Raw genomic sequence first — 18105 nt, 5'->3', positions numbered from 1 at the left:
ATTCTTTTTATTTAGATGCGTGAGCTGTTCACCTGATTGTGCGATAATTCTCGCAATTGTCGGCTTTTGCTATCTTCGGAATATATGATACTTTTCCGAAAGTCTGATGTTATATCGCCAGTCTCATACATTCTACACACTAACATGAAGAATAGTTTGGTTGCCACATCCTCCCAAAAATTTTAGAAATTTCGATGAAATGTTATCTATCCTTCTGCCTTGCATCATCATAAATCGCCAAAGGCTCTTCTAAATTCTGATTCTAATACTGGATCCCTTATCTTCCCTATCGGCTTCCGTTTATTCTTCCATCATATCATAAGTAAAGTTCTCCCTCTCATAGAGGCCTTCAGTGTCCTCTTTTCACTTATCCGCTCTCTCCTCTGCAGTCAACAGTGGAATTCCCGTTGCACTCTTAATGTTACCGCCATTGCTTTTAATTTCACGGTAGGTAGTTTTCACTTTCCTATATGCTGAGTCACTCGTACGGACAGTCACTTCTTACACGATTTCTTCGCGTTTTTCGTGTAGCCATTTTGTCTTAGGTTCCCTGCAGTTTCTGTTTATTTCCTTCCTAAGTGACTTGTATTTCTGTATTCCTAAATTTCCCTTCACGTTTTTGTTTCCTTCTTTCCTCGATCTCATTTAAGGGAGAGTTATTAGTCGACTGTGGTCTCATGTACGTGCAGTCCCAGTTGAGCCTGCATTCCCAGGCAAGTGGCTATGCAGATGGCGTTATTGTATGCAAACGGCAAACACCGCTGTGACGCGCGAGCGGTGACCTCGTGCTGGAGTCTCGATGACTGGCGGGTGACACGTTGCCCTCTGTTTGACAGGACGCGGTGCCCTTACGTGTCAAGGGCTTCCACGTGGTCAACCAGCCCTACATCTTCAACATGGTCTTCGCGCTCTTCAAGCCGTTCCTCAGGGAGAAACTGCGCAGCAGGGTGAGTATATTTAACGAGTAATCCGGTTGCGTTGCAACTGTGCTTGTTAAGTCTCATTATTAGTTATCCTGGTCTCGAACCTCACAAAAAATACGCAACTTGTTTTCTTAACAGTTGCTTCACTGATTTTTGCATTCAAGTTTCGGTCATGGGTGTTTGACGTTCTTCGATGTTTTTGTTTCTAATTATGTAAAAATTACGTGGAAAATCGTTTTCATATCCAACATTAGATGTTTTTCAACGTACTGAATGTAAGCGAGGCTTAAGGGTGCGGCGAAATCTTTGCTTTTTTTTTTTTAGCCTGACTGCATGCTGGTCATCAATGGGCTCTCAGGTATTGATGGCTGATGGAAGATTTAAGGTAGACACTGAGGGAAACAAAAGCTAGCAGCGGCCAAGCGACTATCTTCAGACCCGGGACGTGAATTACACGATTCTTTCTTGTCAGAAACGGTGGTCCTGTAGGCTTCCGATTCCCTAGACGTCAAGTGATGGACTCTATAATTTTCTTATTGTGTCAGCTTCTGTAGCCTGTATGGTTGTAGCACGGGTACCACAGAATTTCAAGTTCACACAATTTCAGCGACACCTTAAACACGAAAGAGCGTCAGTAAGATTTCAGAACGCCTTCCACCCTCTTCCTGTTACACAATTCTCTCCTTACAATTAAACGTGAGAAACGAATGGGGCAGTGAATTCACACACCTGGAGCATAATCCACAATGTTCTTCATAAAGCTTGCAAACACTCAAATAACTCCACAGTGCGATTATTAGGCCTAAACATCCGAAACTGCTTCTACTGTAATGGGGCCAATCTTGAAAGAGGGTGAGCAAGAAAGCAACATTTTCATCAATCAAAATATCACATTGCTGAAACAGACCATGACTCTTCTCACATGAGCAGGATGCAGAAAGTACTTTTCTAGCTTATCTCGCGTCCGTCGGTCGTCGTAATTTAATATATTATTATTTTGATTGTTACCGACTTACGTGGTGGGCCTGAATCAAAATATTTCATTCAGTTTTGATTTACAATAAAATGCTTTCGTGAAGTTCTCCTTTTTAACAATATTAATCTTTAATTATTTGTTACGTTAATGAATGTTAGACTCGCTGAATCTTAAAACATGGGAATATAAGTTGAACAATTGAAGAAACCTTTCATATTAATTTCCTCGGCTAGTCACTTCACTTTAAAGCAAAAAATCTTTACTTATTAATTGCAATTACGGCCCACACACGCGCGAGAGTAGTTTCTCTTGCCTCCGTTAACCATTGCATTGTAGTCGGAGTCTCTGGCTCTCGGCTGTTGTACTGAAAATAATAATATTAAAGCTACGTACTTTCTGCAACGTCGGGCGGCTGTCGAGAAAAATGAATATTATGTTAATAGCGGGCGAGTTTTTCGCTTCCGCTAATTTTTATAAGTTAATATCGCCATGTAATGGTGTCGCTGACTGCATCGGCCGCTGCGATTGTTTAACTGTAAATTACCCGATTGCAGGTTAATTCAAAGGAATGCGGGCATGAAATCGGTATCACCTCTAACAAATTAAAACTGTACAGTGATATTAAATCAATATATTATGTGATTAATTAGTACAAATATGCTTACATTTGCAAGCACTCGCAAGATGTCCGTCTACACGCAACCAAGACAAGAGAAGAAGTGAAGACGACTAAAAAATTAATAGAAGAGCGTATATTGTCGTCTCTTTAGAACATTTTGTTATATTTCTTTGCACTCGAAACTTACACAGAGAAATTATTATAATAGGGTACATGATAAAAAATCTATATTATTCAAGTGTTAAATGCCTCTTCTTTATAAATACCGTTTTTTTAAAGTCTTTTCGTATTATTTCTCTGGGGACGCTATACTTATTACAGTAATTTCAGTTTCCAATTAAGCCTACTTTGATCGTCAACTTCGTCAGCATATCTGCAGCTGTTCAGGTGACGACTTGACGCAATTGTTTTAGTTACTGATAGATCAAAGTGTCCATCGAAACTACGGAACCATTCATAGCCAACCGCTGTGTCCGAGCAGGAAAGGCGCTACAGTCCGGAACCGCGCTGCTGCTACGGTCGCAGGTTCGAATCCAGCCACGGGCGTGGATGTGTGTGATGTCCTTAGGTTAGTTAGGTTTAAGTAGTTCTAATTCTAGGGGACTGATGACCTCAGATATTAAGCCCCATAGTGCTTAGAGCCATTTGAACCATTTAAACCATTCGTAGGCAATGGCTCATACGTAGTTCATGTGTACGTAGGGTTACTGAACTCTTTGTAGAAATTGGTAGATCTCTGTCTTTCGGAACAGTTGAACTGTGGGGGCTACCTTCTGTCTCTCAAAGAGATATTCACTGGGAAGGTTTCTCAAAGGACGACCTTAATTAGAAGCTGAGAAGAGACGTCGTTTTTCATACTCGACAGTCTCGCAGCGGAGGCAACCAGCACTAATGATGGACAGTCTCTTTAAATAGCACTGTGCAGTGCAGCTCACTAAAACTTCTGTTCCTTTAACAGGAACGCTTCCTGGTCCATTATCGGACGTTTTCTTTTAATTGGGACTTCACCCGGCCATTGAGAAGGCTGTCCGGCTTCATTGTTCGAAAACGATAACGGATGAGACTCGCGCGATTTTCATAATAAAATGTCACACACATAAAGGGAAATGATCGCATAAAGTATCTGAAGGGGATTCTGACTTTCTATTGTAAGGCAGTTAACCAGAGATCACAAATAGTTCAGAATGAGATTTTCTCTCTGCAGCGGAGTGAAAATCTCATTCTGGAAACATCCCCCTAGGCTGTGGCTAAGCCATGTCTCCGCAATATCCTTTCTTACAGGAGTGCTAGTTCTGCAAGGTTCGCGGGAGAGCTTCTGTAAAGTTTGGAAGGTAGAAGACGAGGTACTGGCAGAAGTAAAGCTGTGAGGACGGGGCGTGAGTCGTGCTTGAGTAGCTCAGGTGGTAGAGCAGTTGCCCGCGAAAGGCAAAGGTCCCGAGTTCGAGTCTCGGTCCGGCACACAGTTCTAATCTGCCAGGAATTTCGCCACGAAAAGTGTTCGGTCGTCCGCCTCCGAAAAATCTGCTGAGATCCTCTACTTTTTTGAAAGAAACACATTTAAAAGATACAGTGTAAATTTAATTAAATGTTTAGAAGATAGGAAGGTTGTCCATTGGAAATAATAAACCCGGTTAATTATGGTGAGATAGATAACAATTAAGTCAGCAAAATTACACATAAAGGAAGTCTCTTCTGTAGAAAATACCATTAAAATGCAAGGACAATTGAAATCATCTGTCTTTTGCTCTCAGCGATGTTGCTTTAACTTGCACCACAGTTCTGGAAGATTCTCCCAGTGTAAATTTTCACTGAAATTACAAAAGTTTTCACAGGTTTATAGATAATGACATTTTCATGAGTTACATTTAATGGTACTTTAGCCGTCTATGGACATGCTTTAGATGTGGTGGTGGTGGTGGTGGTGGTGGTGGTGGTGGTGACTATTAAAGGACAGCACAGAACACTTATCTATTAAAGTAATTGACGTCTGAGAGGAGAGCAACGCCGTCACAAACTTGCCGACAAAAGTATTTCAATGAACATCTCACAGCACATTGTATCAGATTTCTTCTCATTTTTCCGTATTGCTGGTAACAGTGAAAGTGAAGAAATACAAAGAAACTATTTCCTCCCTTGCCCCGAACACACATACTTAAGAGAGCTCAGGGAGTTTCTAGAGTATTTTATTGTAGTGTAACTTAAAGAAATTTGGAAGAATAACAGGTTCGCGAAGTGTAAGACTGAAACACTGTACGACGATAACCGAGGCAGTAAGTCAGCTATCCAATATTAACGTGAAATAAAATCAGCAATATGTACCTAGTTGCCCAGTAGTGCATGTTCGATTTTGCCAGGGGCAGCATGGAGAGGACTGGGGTAAGTGTGTTATGGATGTTTGTGCTATGACAGTGGAGGCTGCTACCTCACGTCCTCTTCTGTTCCATAAACATTGATTTTTGATTTATGGGATCATTCATATACAGCTGGACGTAGATAACTGCACGTTTGGCGAAAATGGCAGCACTACAACGCGGTTTACTTTGGAGAAAAATTAGTGGAACTCTTTAAGGACTCTGGATCGACAGATAATGGATTTCTTGGCAAAACTATTTGCCATCTGTGTTCTCACAGAGAACGAAGGAAAAACATTAACAATAAAACGTTTCGAACGTATTGCACCCGAAATAACTCCAAAATGAGCCGTACTTCTTCAAGGTAGACATCTTATGGTCGGAGTATAACGTGTAGAACGTTTACAGGCACTTAAAAAGGTGGGGTTACTGCCATGTCCGTGCAGGGGTTTGCTGCAGACATAGCGTTTCCTTGTTGACTTAAAGCGCCAGCGCGCGCGGGAGCATAGTGTCAACGTAGCGGCACTGTATTAGCAACACGTCGTGACTCGAACGGGGCCAGAAATGGCATATGGTTTGTTTTCACTAAGCAGTGTGCGGAAGCAGCGAAGAGAAAACAGCACGAGCTTCAGCATTGAGTCCACAACAGTGGTCTGTGTTCTGGAGATGCCTGAAATTAATTTTAATGAAAATACGTATCTGTATAACCAAATAATGCAACCTCAGTATCCACAAACGCAATCACTGATTTGACGTCAGAACACATGGCAAGGTACAAGAAGATTCCGCTGAGGGGAAATAAGATTGAAGGGCATGTAGCTACCTACCTCCAGAAAAAAAATGCGGTACTATCTAACGGAGTATGAGGGTAATAATACATAATAACACTGCTTGCATCATCTTCTACGCCGTGAATTTGCGCTCGCTGGGGACTTTACGTCTGGGAAATCCGCGCGGTAACAGTTAGGTAACGCGGCGAACCCTTAACGGTGTATGAATTATCGGAGTCTCCTATAATGCGGTATAAGCGCTGAGTCTGCGAGTGTGCAGTGCCAGAAAGACCACTGCACCCAGCTGCTTGGTAGAAATGTCATTCCGAGGGATAATGGGAAGTCTTTACAGATACATTGCATTACAGACACGCTACAAGAGGTTGTAAAAGACCCTAACGTCACAACTTTACTTGGCGCGAATCCTACGTCTAACTTGTTAGTGTTGAATTCGCCTCTCATTATTACTTCGTCTGGGCAATTTCTTCCTTTCTCTAGTTTCAAGAAACAACACAACCACTTCTTTTCTTAAAATGTAGTTTTCTTTGAAATAACATTGCCATTAGATGCTCGTATTAGTTAAACGAAGTGCCTCGTAGCTAACATTCATTGCAGTTTTCGTAAGTACAAAGCTAATAGAAATTTCGTGGCCCTACACCACTAAGAAGAAGATACACAAGCAATTACGTCGCGATATAGTAAGTTACTAGAGTATTTTGTCGTAGCAGATACATCTCTGCGTTTTGTATGCAGTTCAGACTTCCCAAAAGATAGCCTGGTGGGAAGGCAGTGACGAAAATTAAATCTTCGGTGCGTATTTTTCACCATTTCACTTAAACAGGACACTTCTCACTTAACCATTTGAGTTCCACTTACAAACTTAAAATAAAATAAATTTTTCCACAAAATTGGCCTTCATCATCATACTAAGCAACGCATACAAGAAGAAATTGATAAAATATACATTGTTGTTGTTGTTGTCTTCAGTCCTGAGACTGGTTTGATGCAGCTCTCCATGCTACTCTATCCTGTGCAAGCTGCTTCATCTCCCAGTACCTACTGCAACCTACATCCTTCTGAATCTGCTTAGTGTACTCATCTCTCGGTCTCCCTCTACGATTTTTACCCTCCACGCTGCCCTCCAATGCTAAATTTGTGATCCCTTGATGCCTCAAAACATGTCCTACCAACCGATCCCTTCTTCTAGTCAAGTTGTGCCACAAACTTCTCTTCTCCCCAATCCTATTCAATACCTCCTCATTAGTTAAGTGATCTATCCACCTTATCTTCAGTATTCTTCTGTAGCACCACATTTCAAAAGCTTCTATTCTCTTCTTGTCCAAACTAGTTATCGTCCATGTTTCACTTCCATACATGGCTACACTCCAAACAAATACTTTCAGAAACGACTTCCTGATACATAAATCTATATTCGATGTTAACAAATTTCTCTTCTTCAGAAACGCTTTCCTTGCCATTGCCAGTCTACATTTTATATCCTCTCTACTTCGACCATCATCAGTTATTTTACTTCCTAAATAACAAAACTCCTTTACTACTTTAAGTGTCTCATTTCCTAATCTAATTCCCTCAGCATCACCCGATTTAATTTGACTACATTCCATTATCCTCGTTTTGCTTTTGTTAATGTTTATCTTATATCCTCCTTTCAAGACACTGTCCATTCCGTTCAACTGCTCTTCCAAGTCCTTTGCCGTCTCTGACAGAATTACAATGTCATCGGCGAACCTCAAGGTTTTTACTTCGTCTCCATGAATTTTAATACCTACTCCAAATTTTTCTTTTGTTTCCTTTACTGCTTGCTCAATATACAGATTGAATAACATCGGGGAGAGGCTACAACCCAGTCTCACTCCTTTCCCAACCACTGCTTCCCTTTCATGCCCCTCGACTCTTATTACTGCCATCTGGTTTCTGTACAAATTATAAATAGCCTTTCGCTCCCTGTATTTTACCCCTGCCACCTTTAGAATTTGAAAAAGAGTATTCCAGTCAACATTGTCAAAAGCTTTCTCTAAGTCTACAAATGCTAGAAACGTAGGTTTGCCTTTTCTTAATCTTTCTTCTAAGATAAGTCGTAAGGTCAGTATTGCCTCACGTGTTCCAACATTTCGACGGAATCCAAACTGATCCTCCCCGAGGTCTGCATCTACCAGTTTTTCCATTCGTCTGTAAAGAATTCGCGTTAGTATTTTGCAGCCGTGGCTTATTAAACTGATAGTTCGGTAATTTTCACATCTGTCAACACCTGCTTTCTTTGGGATTGGAATTATTATATTCTTCTTGAAGTCTGAGGGTATTTCGCCTGTCTCATACATCTTGCTCACCAGCTGGTAGAGTTTTGTCATGACTGGCTCTCCCAAGGCCGTCAGTAGTTCTAATGGAATGTTGTCTACTCCGGGCGCCTTGTTTCGACTCAGGTCTTTCAGTGCTCTGTCAAACTCTTCACGCAGTATCGTATCTCCCATTTCGTCTTCATCTACATCCTCTTCTATTTCCATAATATTGTCCTCAAGTACATCGCCCTTGTATAAATCTTCTATATACTCCTTCCACCTTTCTGCCTTCGCTTCTTTGCTTAGAACTGGGCTGCCATCTGAGCTCTTGATATTCATACACGTGGTTCTCTTCTCTCCAAAGGTCTCTTTAATTTTCCTGTAGGCAGTATCTATCTTACCCCTAGTGAGATAAGCTTCTACATCCTTACATTTGTCCTCTAGCCATCCCTGTTTAGCCATTTTGCACTTCCTGTCGATCTCATTTTTGAGACGTTTGTATTCCTTTTTGCCTGCTTCATTTACTGCATTTTTATATTTTCTCCTTTCATCAATTAAATTCAATATTTCTTCTGTTACCCAAGGATTTCTAGCAGCCCTCGTCTTTGTACCTACTTTATCCTCTGCTGCCTTCACTACTACATCCCTCAGAGCTACCCATTCTTCTTCTACTGTATTTCTTTCCCCTATTCCTGTCAATTGTTCCCTTATGCTCTCTCTGAAACTCTGTACAACCTCTGGTTCTTTCAGTTTATCCAGGTCCCATCTCCTTAATTTCCCACCTTTTTGCAGTTTCTTCAGTTTTAATCTACAGGTCATAACCAATAGATTGTGGTCAGAGTCCACATCTGCCCCTGGAAATGTCTTACAACTTAAAACCTGGTTCCTAAATCTCTGTCTTACCATTATATAATCTATCTGATACCTTTTAGTATCTCCAGGGTTCTTCCACGTATACAACCTTCTTTCATGATTCTTAAACCAAGTGTTAGCTATGATTAAGTTGTGCTCTGTGCAAAATTCTATTAGGCGGCTTCCTCTTTCATTTCTTAGCCCCAATCCATATTCACCTATTATGTTTCCTTCTCTCCCTTTTCCTACACTCGAATTCCAGTCACCCATTACTATTAAATTTTCGTCTCCCTTCACTATCTGAATAATTTCTTTTATTTCATCGTACATTTCTTCAATTTCTTCGTCATCTGCAGAGCTAGTTGGCATATAAACTTGTACTACTGTAGTAGGTGTGGGCTTCGTATCTATCTTGGCCACAATAATGCGTTCACTATGCTGTTTGTAGTAGCTTACCCGCATTCCTATTTTCCTATTCATTATTAAACCTACTCCTGCATTACCCCTATTTGATTTTGTGTTTATAACCCTGTAGTCACCTGACCAGAAGTCTTGTTCCTCCTGCCACCGAACTTCACTAATTCCCACTATATCTAACTTTAACCTATCCATTTCCCTTTTTAAATTTTCTAACCTACCTGCCCGATTAAGGGATCTGACATTCCACGCTCCGATCCGTAGAACGCCAGTTTTCTTTCTCAAAATATACATAACCAATTGGTTGAAAACAATGTCACAGAGAAAACAAAATATACATAACCAATTGTTTTCTCTGTGACATTGTTTTCAACCACCCATCATTTCACGATGTACATTTAAAAGCAATTTTGCATTTTTCCAAGACGCAATCCCGCTTCTAAAAACTATCTTGAACTCATAATGCCTAAAATAAATTATAGTCGTAAATAACAAACAAAAGTAGGCGTACAGTGTAATAAATTTATATCAACAGTACATACTGCTCTAGTGATTTCATTTCAAAACCACTCATAAAAGCAGTACTACAAAGTAAAATTTTGCGTTAAAACTAACTTGATGTATACTTGAGCTGTCAATGCTCTCCTAAATGTGATCACTACAAAAAGAAGTCACCCTTCTTTAGTGACGTAGCATGCTGTTCGAGCGCTGTGACTGCTGCAATGGACCACATTCGTAGAAGTACGTTAGTATACCAGTAGATGTCTGTCTTGCAATGCCGTCGGTGGTTTCGCGTGAAAGGTACTGGTAAAAGAAGTAAAAGAAACGGTAGTTTCAGGCAGAAACCACTGGTATTCACATGCAATTCGTCCTTCCGATTAAGTTTCCTCACTAGAATAGCAGTCACTCACTAACCTGGCCGATTTTGAATACTGACTGATTCTGAAAAGATATTGTAGATTGGGGATGAGGCAATTTTCACCACATTCTTTCTACAGGAAGCTCTAGACCAGTCGGTTAAGTACGCAGGCCTCTGCGGAGCATGTAAGTGTGAGGTAGAGGTACTAGCAAACATGAGTTATAGTTCGTCAGACTCAATGCACTATATTCAGCCAGTAACGATCAAATGAATTGGAGCTTAAAGTAGTCAAGCACAACGTGTTGTTTTATATTTGAAATCACTGATGCAGTTCTCAAAAAAAAACAAAAAAAAACCTCTGGAACCGAGTGACCGCAACGGTCCCAGGTTCGAATCCTGCCTCGGGCATGGATGTGTGTGATGTCCTTGGGTTAGTTAGGTTTAAGTAGTTCTAAGTTCTAGGGAATTGATGACCTTAGAAATAAAGTCCCATAGTGCTCAGAGCCATTTGAACCAATGATTCGTTTCACGTGGCCTTAAAAGGCAATACTTTCTCGAGTCGGGTGAGTTTCCCTATCCATGTGCTCATATAGGTCGCTGTGACGCCTTGAGCACTCGCTGTTTTCTTTGACGAGGCCCAGGAGTTTAATGGGAATCTTTCTTTCTCTCTTTCTTTGGAGTCAAGTTTCTCCGTTTGACTTTCCTTGTTAACTGTTAGTCTCTGCCACCAGCAGTGTCTCGTGCCGAATGAGAGTGCAGTAGTACCTAATTTTGGTGTTTGAGGGTATTGATCTTACGGTAGATGCCTTTAGTTAGCTTATAGGCAATTTCCATTTTGTTACTGCAAAGCACGAAGATTGCTTTCTCTGACACATCAGGCACTCTCTTCACAAATATAAATAAATATTTCCGTCTACTTAATTTTTTCCAGTCAGACACACAGCTCTGTGGGCATAGATTTCATGTTTGGCATAAAGTGTGTCTTCTCAAAGGCAGTTTGAATCCCAGTCTACGGCGCCTGTCTGTTCAGTTGGTTATTTTGTTCCAGTACGTAAGGCATCTGAAAAGGTCACTAGATCTGCAGAGGCCATACCGTCGATTGTAAGATCAACATACCTGAATCCTAGCCTTAACCCATTTTCGGCCCCTGAATTGTTCTTTCCTTTCCGCCACCCTCGGATGACCTTTTCTCAAGCAAAATTGAAGGGCAGAGGCAATAGTCTATCTCCTTAGCCTCATAAATCTCTGATGTTCACTTTGGAGGTGGTGGTGGAGGAGGTTGGCAGAATTATCACTTTTGTCTTGATATCCAAGCCAAACTTTTCAAGGATTTGCAGTAGGGTGATTCGGTCAATTCAGTTGTATGCCTTCCTGAAGTGATCGCATGTCACCACTAATTCCCTGTCGTTGAGCTTCAGAAACGAAAAGATGGATGTGAGATTCATAATCTTCTCAGCATTGATAGTCTCCCAATTGTGGATCAACTTGTTGATCCCTCCACTCTCTAGAGCTTTAGAGAGGATCTCGTAAGTTGTTGACAGGAGACAGATGCCTCGGTAGTTGTTCACAATTGTTCTCGCTAGTTTCTTATGTAGTAGATGAATCACAATAGAAATCTATCCACTTCGAATTTTTTCGCTTTCCCAAATTGTAACTAACCTGTATCTACGGGTTATTACGTCAAGATTAGGGTCGCCATCGACTCTAACCATACAACTAATCAAAGGTTTGGCCGAGTCGGAAAATAAATTAATTTTATCACAGTCCAAAAACTCATAAAATGTATACGTCATGATATCGCTCATGGGGATGCGATGTAATTAATAGCATTGCCCGTGCACTGTTGACGAGACTCAAACATTTAAAATAAAATAGGAAATGCATCAACATGTGCACAAGATCAGCTCCCAGCAACACACCTGAAAATAAGGCTTAATCTAAAGCATTTGTTTTAAAATAAAAGAGGAAACTAATCACTGAACCTGTGCGCGAGGAAACGCGTTGGATGTGCTAACGGGAAAGCTACGAGCTGAGTGGCTTAGGTGCAAAAACATAACCTCGGAATACAAGAGAAAATTGTGGATAAAATAATTTATTCGTAAGATAGGGATGTGAGACCTGTACACAATTCCTGAAAACATTAATTCCTAAAACATTAAAGAAAAGCATCGATACATATACCGTTATAATCTACACCTCAAATCATTTGTGTGAATCATTCATACAACTGCTGTTGCCTGATAAGTGATCGCAATAACTCGTGAAACGGTACACGTTTCGCAGTACACCGGCGTGCCCACGTGGCTTGTGGAGACACAATTTCTAGGTATCGTGGCAAAGTTGCAACAATATCATATCACACAATCAGGAACAGTTAACATTCTTCAAAACAAACATGAGATCGGACCGTTAATGATGACGGTAGCCCAACAAACTTTAATGTTCAGCAGCGTGGTTGGCTCCCCATGGACGAAATACACATAAAGCAAGGAAAATTTACGAGAAGGCAAAGCTATTGATATTTAGGAAAATAAAAGCTAATATAGGCACAGCTGAAGGCAGACAGACATTCATACAGGAGCGAGTGCTCACTTCTTATCGACACCTGCGTGTGGCACTCTTGCGGCGGATCCAAGTCTGCTGTAGAAATTCACTAAAGGAAAAATCTGCCAAAGGTTTGCATTCCTTGCTGCGACAAGGCAAAGCAATCTTTGAGTTGAAAAGCGAGACCAAAAGCTAACAGCTCTCCCCTCGCCAAGTAACAACGCGCCACGCTGTCAGTCTAACTCACCCTTATTCGACTGGAGCACAGCTGTGGACGCTTCCCGCACCGGCGGCAGACTGCCTCCCTTTTTCTTCTCCAGCCTCTTCCACGCTCTGCGTGGCCCGGAAAACCCAAAGATGCCATTTCTGCCACCAACCTAACGCAGGTGGATTTCTCACAAGTAGCGCAAACCTCTTTGTCTACTTGACCACTACAAGAGTTGGCTATTCTGTACAACTGCTGCTGAATCTGTATGACTATCGTAGACTTTCTGCAGCAGACTACGCCACCGTCTAGCAACGTGACACACAACCACATTCATTCAATCACACCACTATGAGAGTAAAGAGAAAAGAGACACAAGGAAGAGAAAGAGAAATGCTAGTGAAAATTGGCTACCGGACGAATTAAAGACCCTTTCAAAATGTGTTGAATTATTACACCTGATGTATCGATTGCCTCATAGCTGAGTACTTCCACAGCATTCGTCAGTAGTTCGTAGTGCTAATATTTTAGCGGCGACCAATAATACCCTGCCTCGGCTGTGACTCTCGTGGCTGACGTGCGGTGGCGCCTGTGTTGCAGATCGTGTTCCACGGCACGGACCGCGACTCCCTGCACAACTACATCAGCCCCAAGGTGCTACCGGAGTGCTACGGAGGCACCCTCGACATAGACAGGGTGACCGGAGCCGAGTGGTACAAGCTGCTCGTCCACTACGACGCCATCTACGAGGGTAAGGCTGCTCACCACAAAGCTACTAAAGTCGCTTGCGGCTCCTTTTACTTCAGTGCAGTTCTGACAGTTTCTAGAGATACTTTGCGGTAGTTTTCATCTGGGAGAATCACAAATCAGTGTAAAGTGGTAGGTATGTAGCAATTACAAAACGGTCGTAACCACATACTAATCTCCGGTAATGCACAGATTTAAAAAGAAAGCGAAAGTCGCTATCAGACGTCTGGGAACAGATCATTCGATATTTGTTAAGAATAATTTTCTTACGACTGGATTATCAGCAACAATAAATTTTTCCACATTTGACGCCATTAAAATTTATTATGCATTGCACAGTTAATGTTTGAGACGTGATATAACGCTTTTGTCTCTGATATCTAGTAATTTGGTAGACTAGTTAGGATTGGGGGGGGGGGTGAAAAAGTAATGAGACTGACAACATTGTGATCGATCTGGCAACACTGTGTTGTTTTACTTGTGTTCATCCCTTCCAGATGTTCAGTCAGAGTTTTAGCTCCTACTGCTGTTAATTGATTTTTGAGAACGCCTTTGGTAAAGTTGTTTTTGTTGTGAGTTATGAAAATATAAGAGCGGAATTTACAGCAAAGTTAAACCATCAAATTTTGTGTCAAACTTGGGTAATCTTAGAGTGTGACCATTGAAAAGGTTTATTTATTTAATCGTGTCGGAAGCATCGTGCATAAAATCAGAATGATTAATACGTACATATCAGGTATATAACAAATACAAAAAGAGAATAAAAGTATACAGATATACAAGCAGGGTCAAGTAGTTTTTTTATTTTATGAAGTCTTTGACCAGAACCTGGCCACGTCCAGTGCTTGCGAGGTGGCATTCATCAAATCCTTCATGGTGCAGGTGCTTGGGCACAGCACACACTGCGTGAGGAAGATGGTGGTTTGAGTGTGTCCACAGTCACACAGCGCCGGTTCATTTGAGAGGCCCCTTTTGCGCATATTCTCTTTGGATCGTGTGACACCAGAGCGCAGCCTGCTGAAATAAGTCTATTGGAAACATTCCTTATCTAGAGCACAAGTCTGTTGCAGGCAGAAAGCGTTTTTGGAAGGCCAAGGTCACGTTGAAGATGAACCTCATTCATGGAGACCTTCACATTCAAAAACCGACGAAAACGCTGTGTGCCCTTTCAGAGATCAGATCTACGTTTAACGATAAGGATGATGGTTGACCTGTTAAAAACATTCACCGAGTATTACATTTTGAGTGAAGTTTTCCATATACGAAAGGTTTGTCTCAAAATAATGCCGAGAAACCTCACAACTGAGCAGGACAACAATCAAAGAAACGTGTGCGTTGATCTTCCTGAGAGGGTTGTCAATGACCATGAATGGTTCAGTGGAGTGGTCACAGGTGATGAATCCTTGATTTTTGAGTGCGATGCTGAGACAAAGCGGCAAAGTGAGGAGTGGCACCCTGAGACATCTCCTCGACTGAAAAAATCGCGAATGAGCAAATCAAAGGTCAAAAGAATGCTGATTTGAATTTTTGACAGTAGGAGCAACGAGCATAAAACACAAACTGTCCGCCGATTGTTTACAAAGATGTCTCTTTGAAAAGTTCATGAAAAGGGTGAATTGAGACAATGGACACTGAAAAGAGGATGTTTCATCAGGACAATGCCACATGTCACGCTGTCCATCTCAGAATTTTTTACCTCAAAAGGCGTTCCTGTTCCACGGTCCACCTATTAACCTGATCTGATTCTTTGTGGTTTTTTGCCAAAATTGAAAAATGCAGTAAAAAGTCGTCGTCCTGAGAATGGGAACATTCAAAAGAATGTGACAGATACATTAAAGGCCATACCACGTGAAGACTTTTAGCACTGCTGACAAGAGCAGGACCAATGACTCCTCCTTTGTACACCTGCTGAAGGAAACTGTTTTAAAATAGACAATGTTGTGGTTTGAAAAAAAAAAAAAAAAAAAAATTGGTCGATAAAAATCAGTCTTATTATTCTTCCTCACACACCTTGTACACTACTGTAATTATACACTATATTCTTGAACGTTAAAGGAAGCATGAGCAGAATAACAGTTTGTATCATAGCTCATGTCTAAAAATACTCCCACTGTTTAAACTTGTTAGTAATTTAATGGTAAGACGTATAAATGTGTGTACTTAATAAATGTCACTTTTGGATTCACAGCTGTATCAAGTGCTAACAATAAGTATTTGAACAAAATTAAGATCTCAATAATAACGTAAATAGCTACAACAGTGACTTTATTTCTGTGATGCACAATATTATTGTAATTATAGAAATATTCCATTTATAATATGGCTACACTTAATAACAAAGCATTATCTTGCTTTGATACCTGTAACTGTCTACTTTGTACACGTCCTCCGAATATTGCTGATTTATGTTCATTGTGCAAATGATCTTTAGCACAAGTCATCTTGCACAAAGCATTGATCCACTAGTCAAAAGCAAATTGATTGGACACTGTTTTAGTGAGTTTGTATAATCATCACGAGTGACACAAATTGGTAATAAAACAGTCTTTTCGAATTTTATCATAATTAAATTTTTGACTGTGATTGTCATGAGTATCAAATTTGTCACACACAGGTCTTAGACCTCTGGGTACTTACTTTGAAGTAACAATATTTTACATTGACGTTAATTTTCTCTTAAAGTAGCTCACAGGAATGAAATTAGAGGGAAATATTGTAGCAGATGAAACATAAGAACTGTGATTGTGTGTGTAATTAAAATACCAACTCGCCTAGTATAACAAGTGTTCGAAGAACACTTGCTTGCCGTACAGATGTGGCATCCTTAATCATGTGAGAGTGATCGAAATCAGACACACTTAAATAGTTTTGAGTGCACAAGTACTCCTGTTGAATCAGCTCTATTAACTAGAATGAAGTTTCCACTGTGCATCGGAATATACTGGCGGAAGTAAAGCTCTGAGGACAGGGTGTGAGTTGTGCTAGGGTAGTTCAGTTAGTAGAGCACATGCCCATGAAAGGAATGGGTCCTGAGATTTAATCTACCAGGAAGTTTCAGCTGTATTGCCATTAAAAAAAAAATTTAATCTGTGTGTTGACCTTACATTACGAAATAATCGAAGAAGTTTTGTTAGAGCCAAGTGTTGCTCCAGCATTGTCTTATCTCTTTCATTCTACAAGAATTTTAAATGTGTCCCATGTATAGTAACTTACTGATGATGTATCAAGCATGCATTTTTCGAAACGCTTTCGTTAGGATTTCTATGACGCTATATTTTTTTGTTTCAAAAAATGCAAGATACTTCTAACGTAAACAACCTTTCTCCACCCTGCTTAAGTTTACAACATTTTTTTATAGAAGAAAGAAAAGAGCATGAACCTTCTTAGTTCAGTTGAGGTAATCTCTCATTTTCTAAGAACTATATTACGCTAGACCTATAAAATGTATTTTAAGTCATAATATTGATAACCATATTTCTGTGCTACTATCATATAAGGGTAAGTTATAAATGTGTAGTCATCAACTTGAGAAAATAAAGTTAGGTAATAAATTTGTAGATAGACTTCTACAGTTCCACTCAACATAGAAATATTACACTATACCTGTAGTACCATAGCTCAGCATTATAAGATCTAAAATAAAATGATGCAACCCATCTTTCTCTTCATCAATCGACTCTGCTATTGAGTTCTGGTACCTTTGCTGGTGTGCTATGGTGCTGTGATGCGAGATTTCACTGTGTGTACCTAGAGACAAAAAATTAATTACAAAACTTTATTTTTTCCAAACAGTAAATTAAACTTTTGCTCCATGTGTGATACACACTAAAATGGATCCATACTCTATCCTTACAATGATTTGTCTTTATCAATTCAGCTTCATTTGCTTTGTAAAAGAATATAACGGTTGTAAATTTCAGTCTGTCTATCTTAATGGCCTAGTACTACCAGAAAACCAGCAGTTAGAGTATTTAACTATTATTAAATCAACTCACAAATGGAAAAAAGTTTAGGACAAACTTAGTAAGTGTATTTTGCCAGTAAAATGCCTCATTGATAGAACACTTTGAAGTACATTTCTATAATTTTTGTGTTCTCTTTTGGACCAAAAGTTACATTATTATATCGTTTGTTTCAGCTGTTAATTCCTATGGCTACAAGAAGCAGTAGATGAATCATTGCTGATGGTTCATTGAAGTTCCACGCTGTGATAATGATGCAGAAATGCATATGGTGGGAAAAGTCAGTGCTTCCAAAGACGTCTGTAGAGCAGACGTCGCACAGTATTAATTAAAGTTTTTTCAGGCCAGCAGTTAATTAAAAGTGATTGGAGGCGGATCAGTTGATGCCAGCTGTGTACTTGCCATCTTTCAAAAATGTGCACTCTGTGTGGGTGTTAGTTTCCTATAGATAAAAAGACACAAGTTTTCACACAAATGAAAAGAGGGCATTATTATGTGTCAGAGACCCTAGTAAATGTGTAAATAGCATAATATGTTAGTGTTATTTTTATTTTATGTATCAGGCACAATAGCCTCCATTGTT

The 18105-nt window shown here is 40.2% G+C and overlaps 1 protein-coding gene across 1 annotated transcript in view; it reads left to right on the top strand.

Moving 5' to 3' along the window:
• Positions 1–17774, top strand: part of LOC126335430 (clavesin-1) — a 98082-nt gene extending 80308 nt beyond the window's left edge. Inside the window, exons 6-8 of the mRNA XM_049998710.1 lie at positions 837–947; positions 13414–13564; positions 17699–17774. Of these exons, the coding sequence (XP_049854667.1) occupies positions 837–947; positions 13414–13564; positions 17699–17730 (294 nt within the window). The 3' untranslated portion in view covers positions 17731–17774. The remainder of the gene's footprint in view (positions 1–836; positions 948–13413; positions 13565–17698) is intronic.
• Positions 17775–18105: the final 331 nt, after the last annotated feature.

The sequence above is a fragment of the Schistocerca gregaria genome, chromosome 2, assembly GCF_023897955.1.
Source record: "Schistocerca gregaria isolate iqSchGreg1 chromosome 2, iqSchGreg1.2, whole genome shotgun sequence".
Classification (NCBI taxonomy): Eukaryota; Metazoa; Arthropoda; class Insecta; order Orthoptera; family Acrididae; genus Schistocerca; species Schistocerca gregaria.
This window is presented reverse-complemented; position numbering and strand designations above follow the sequence as displayed.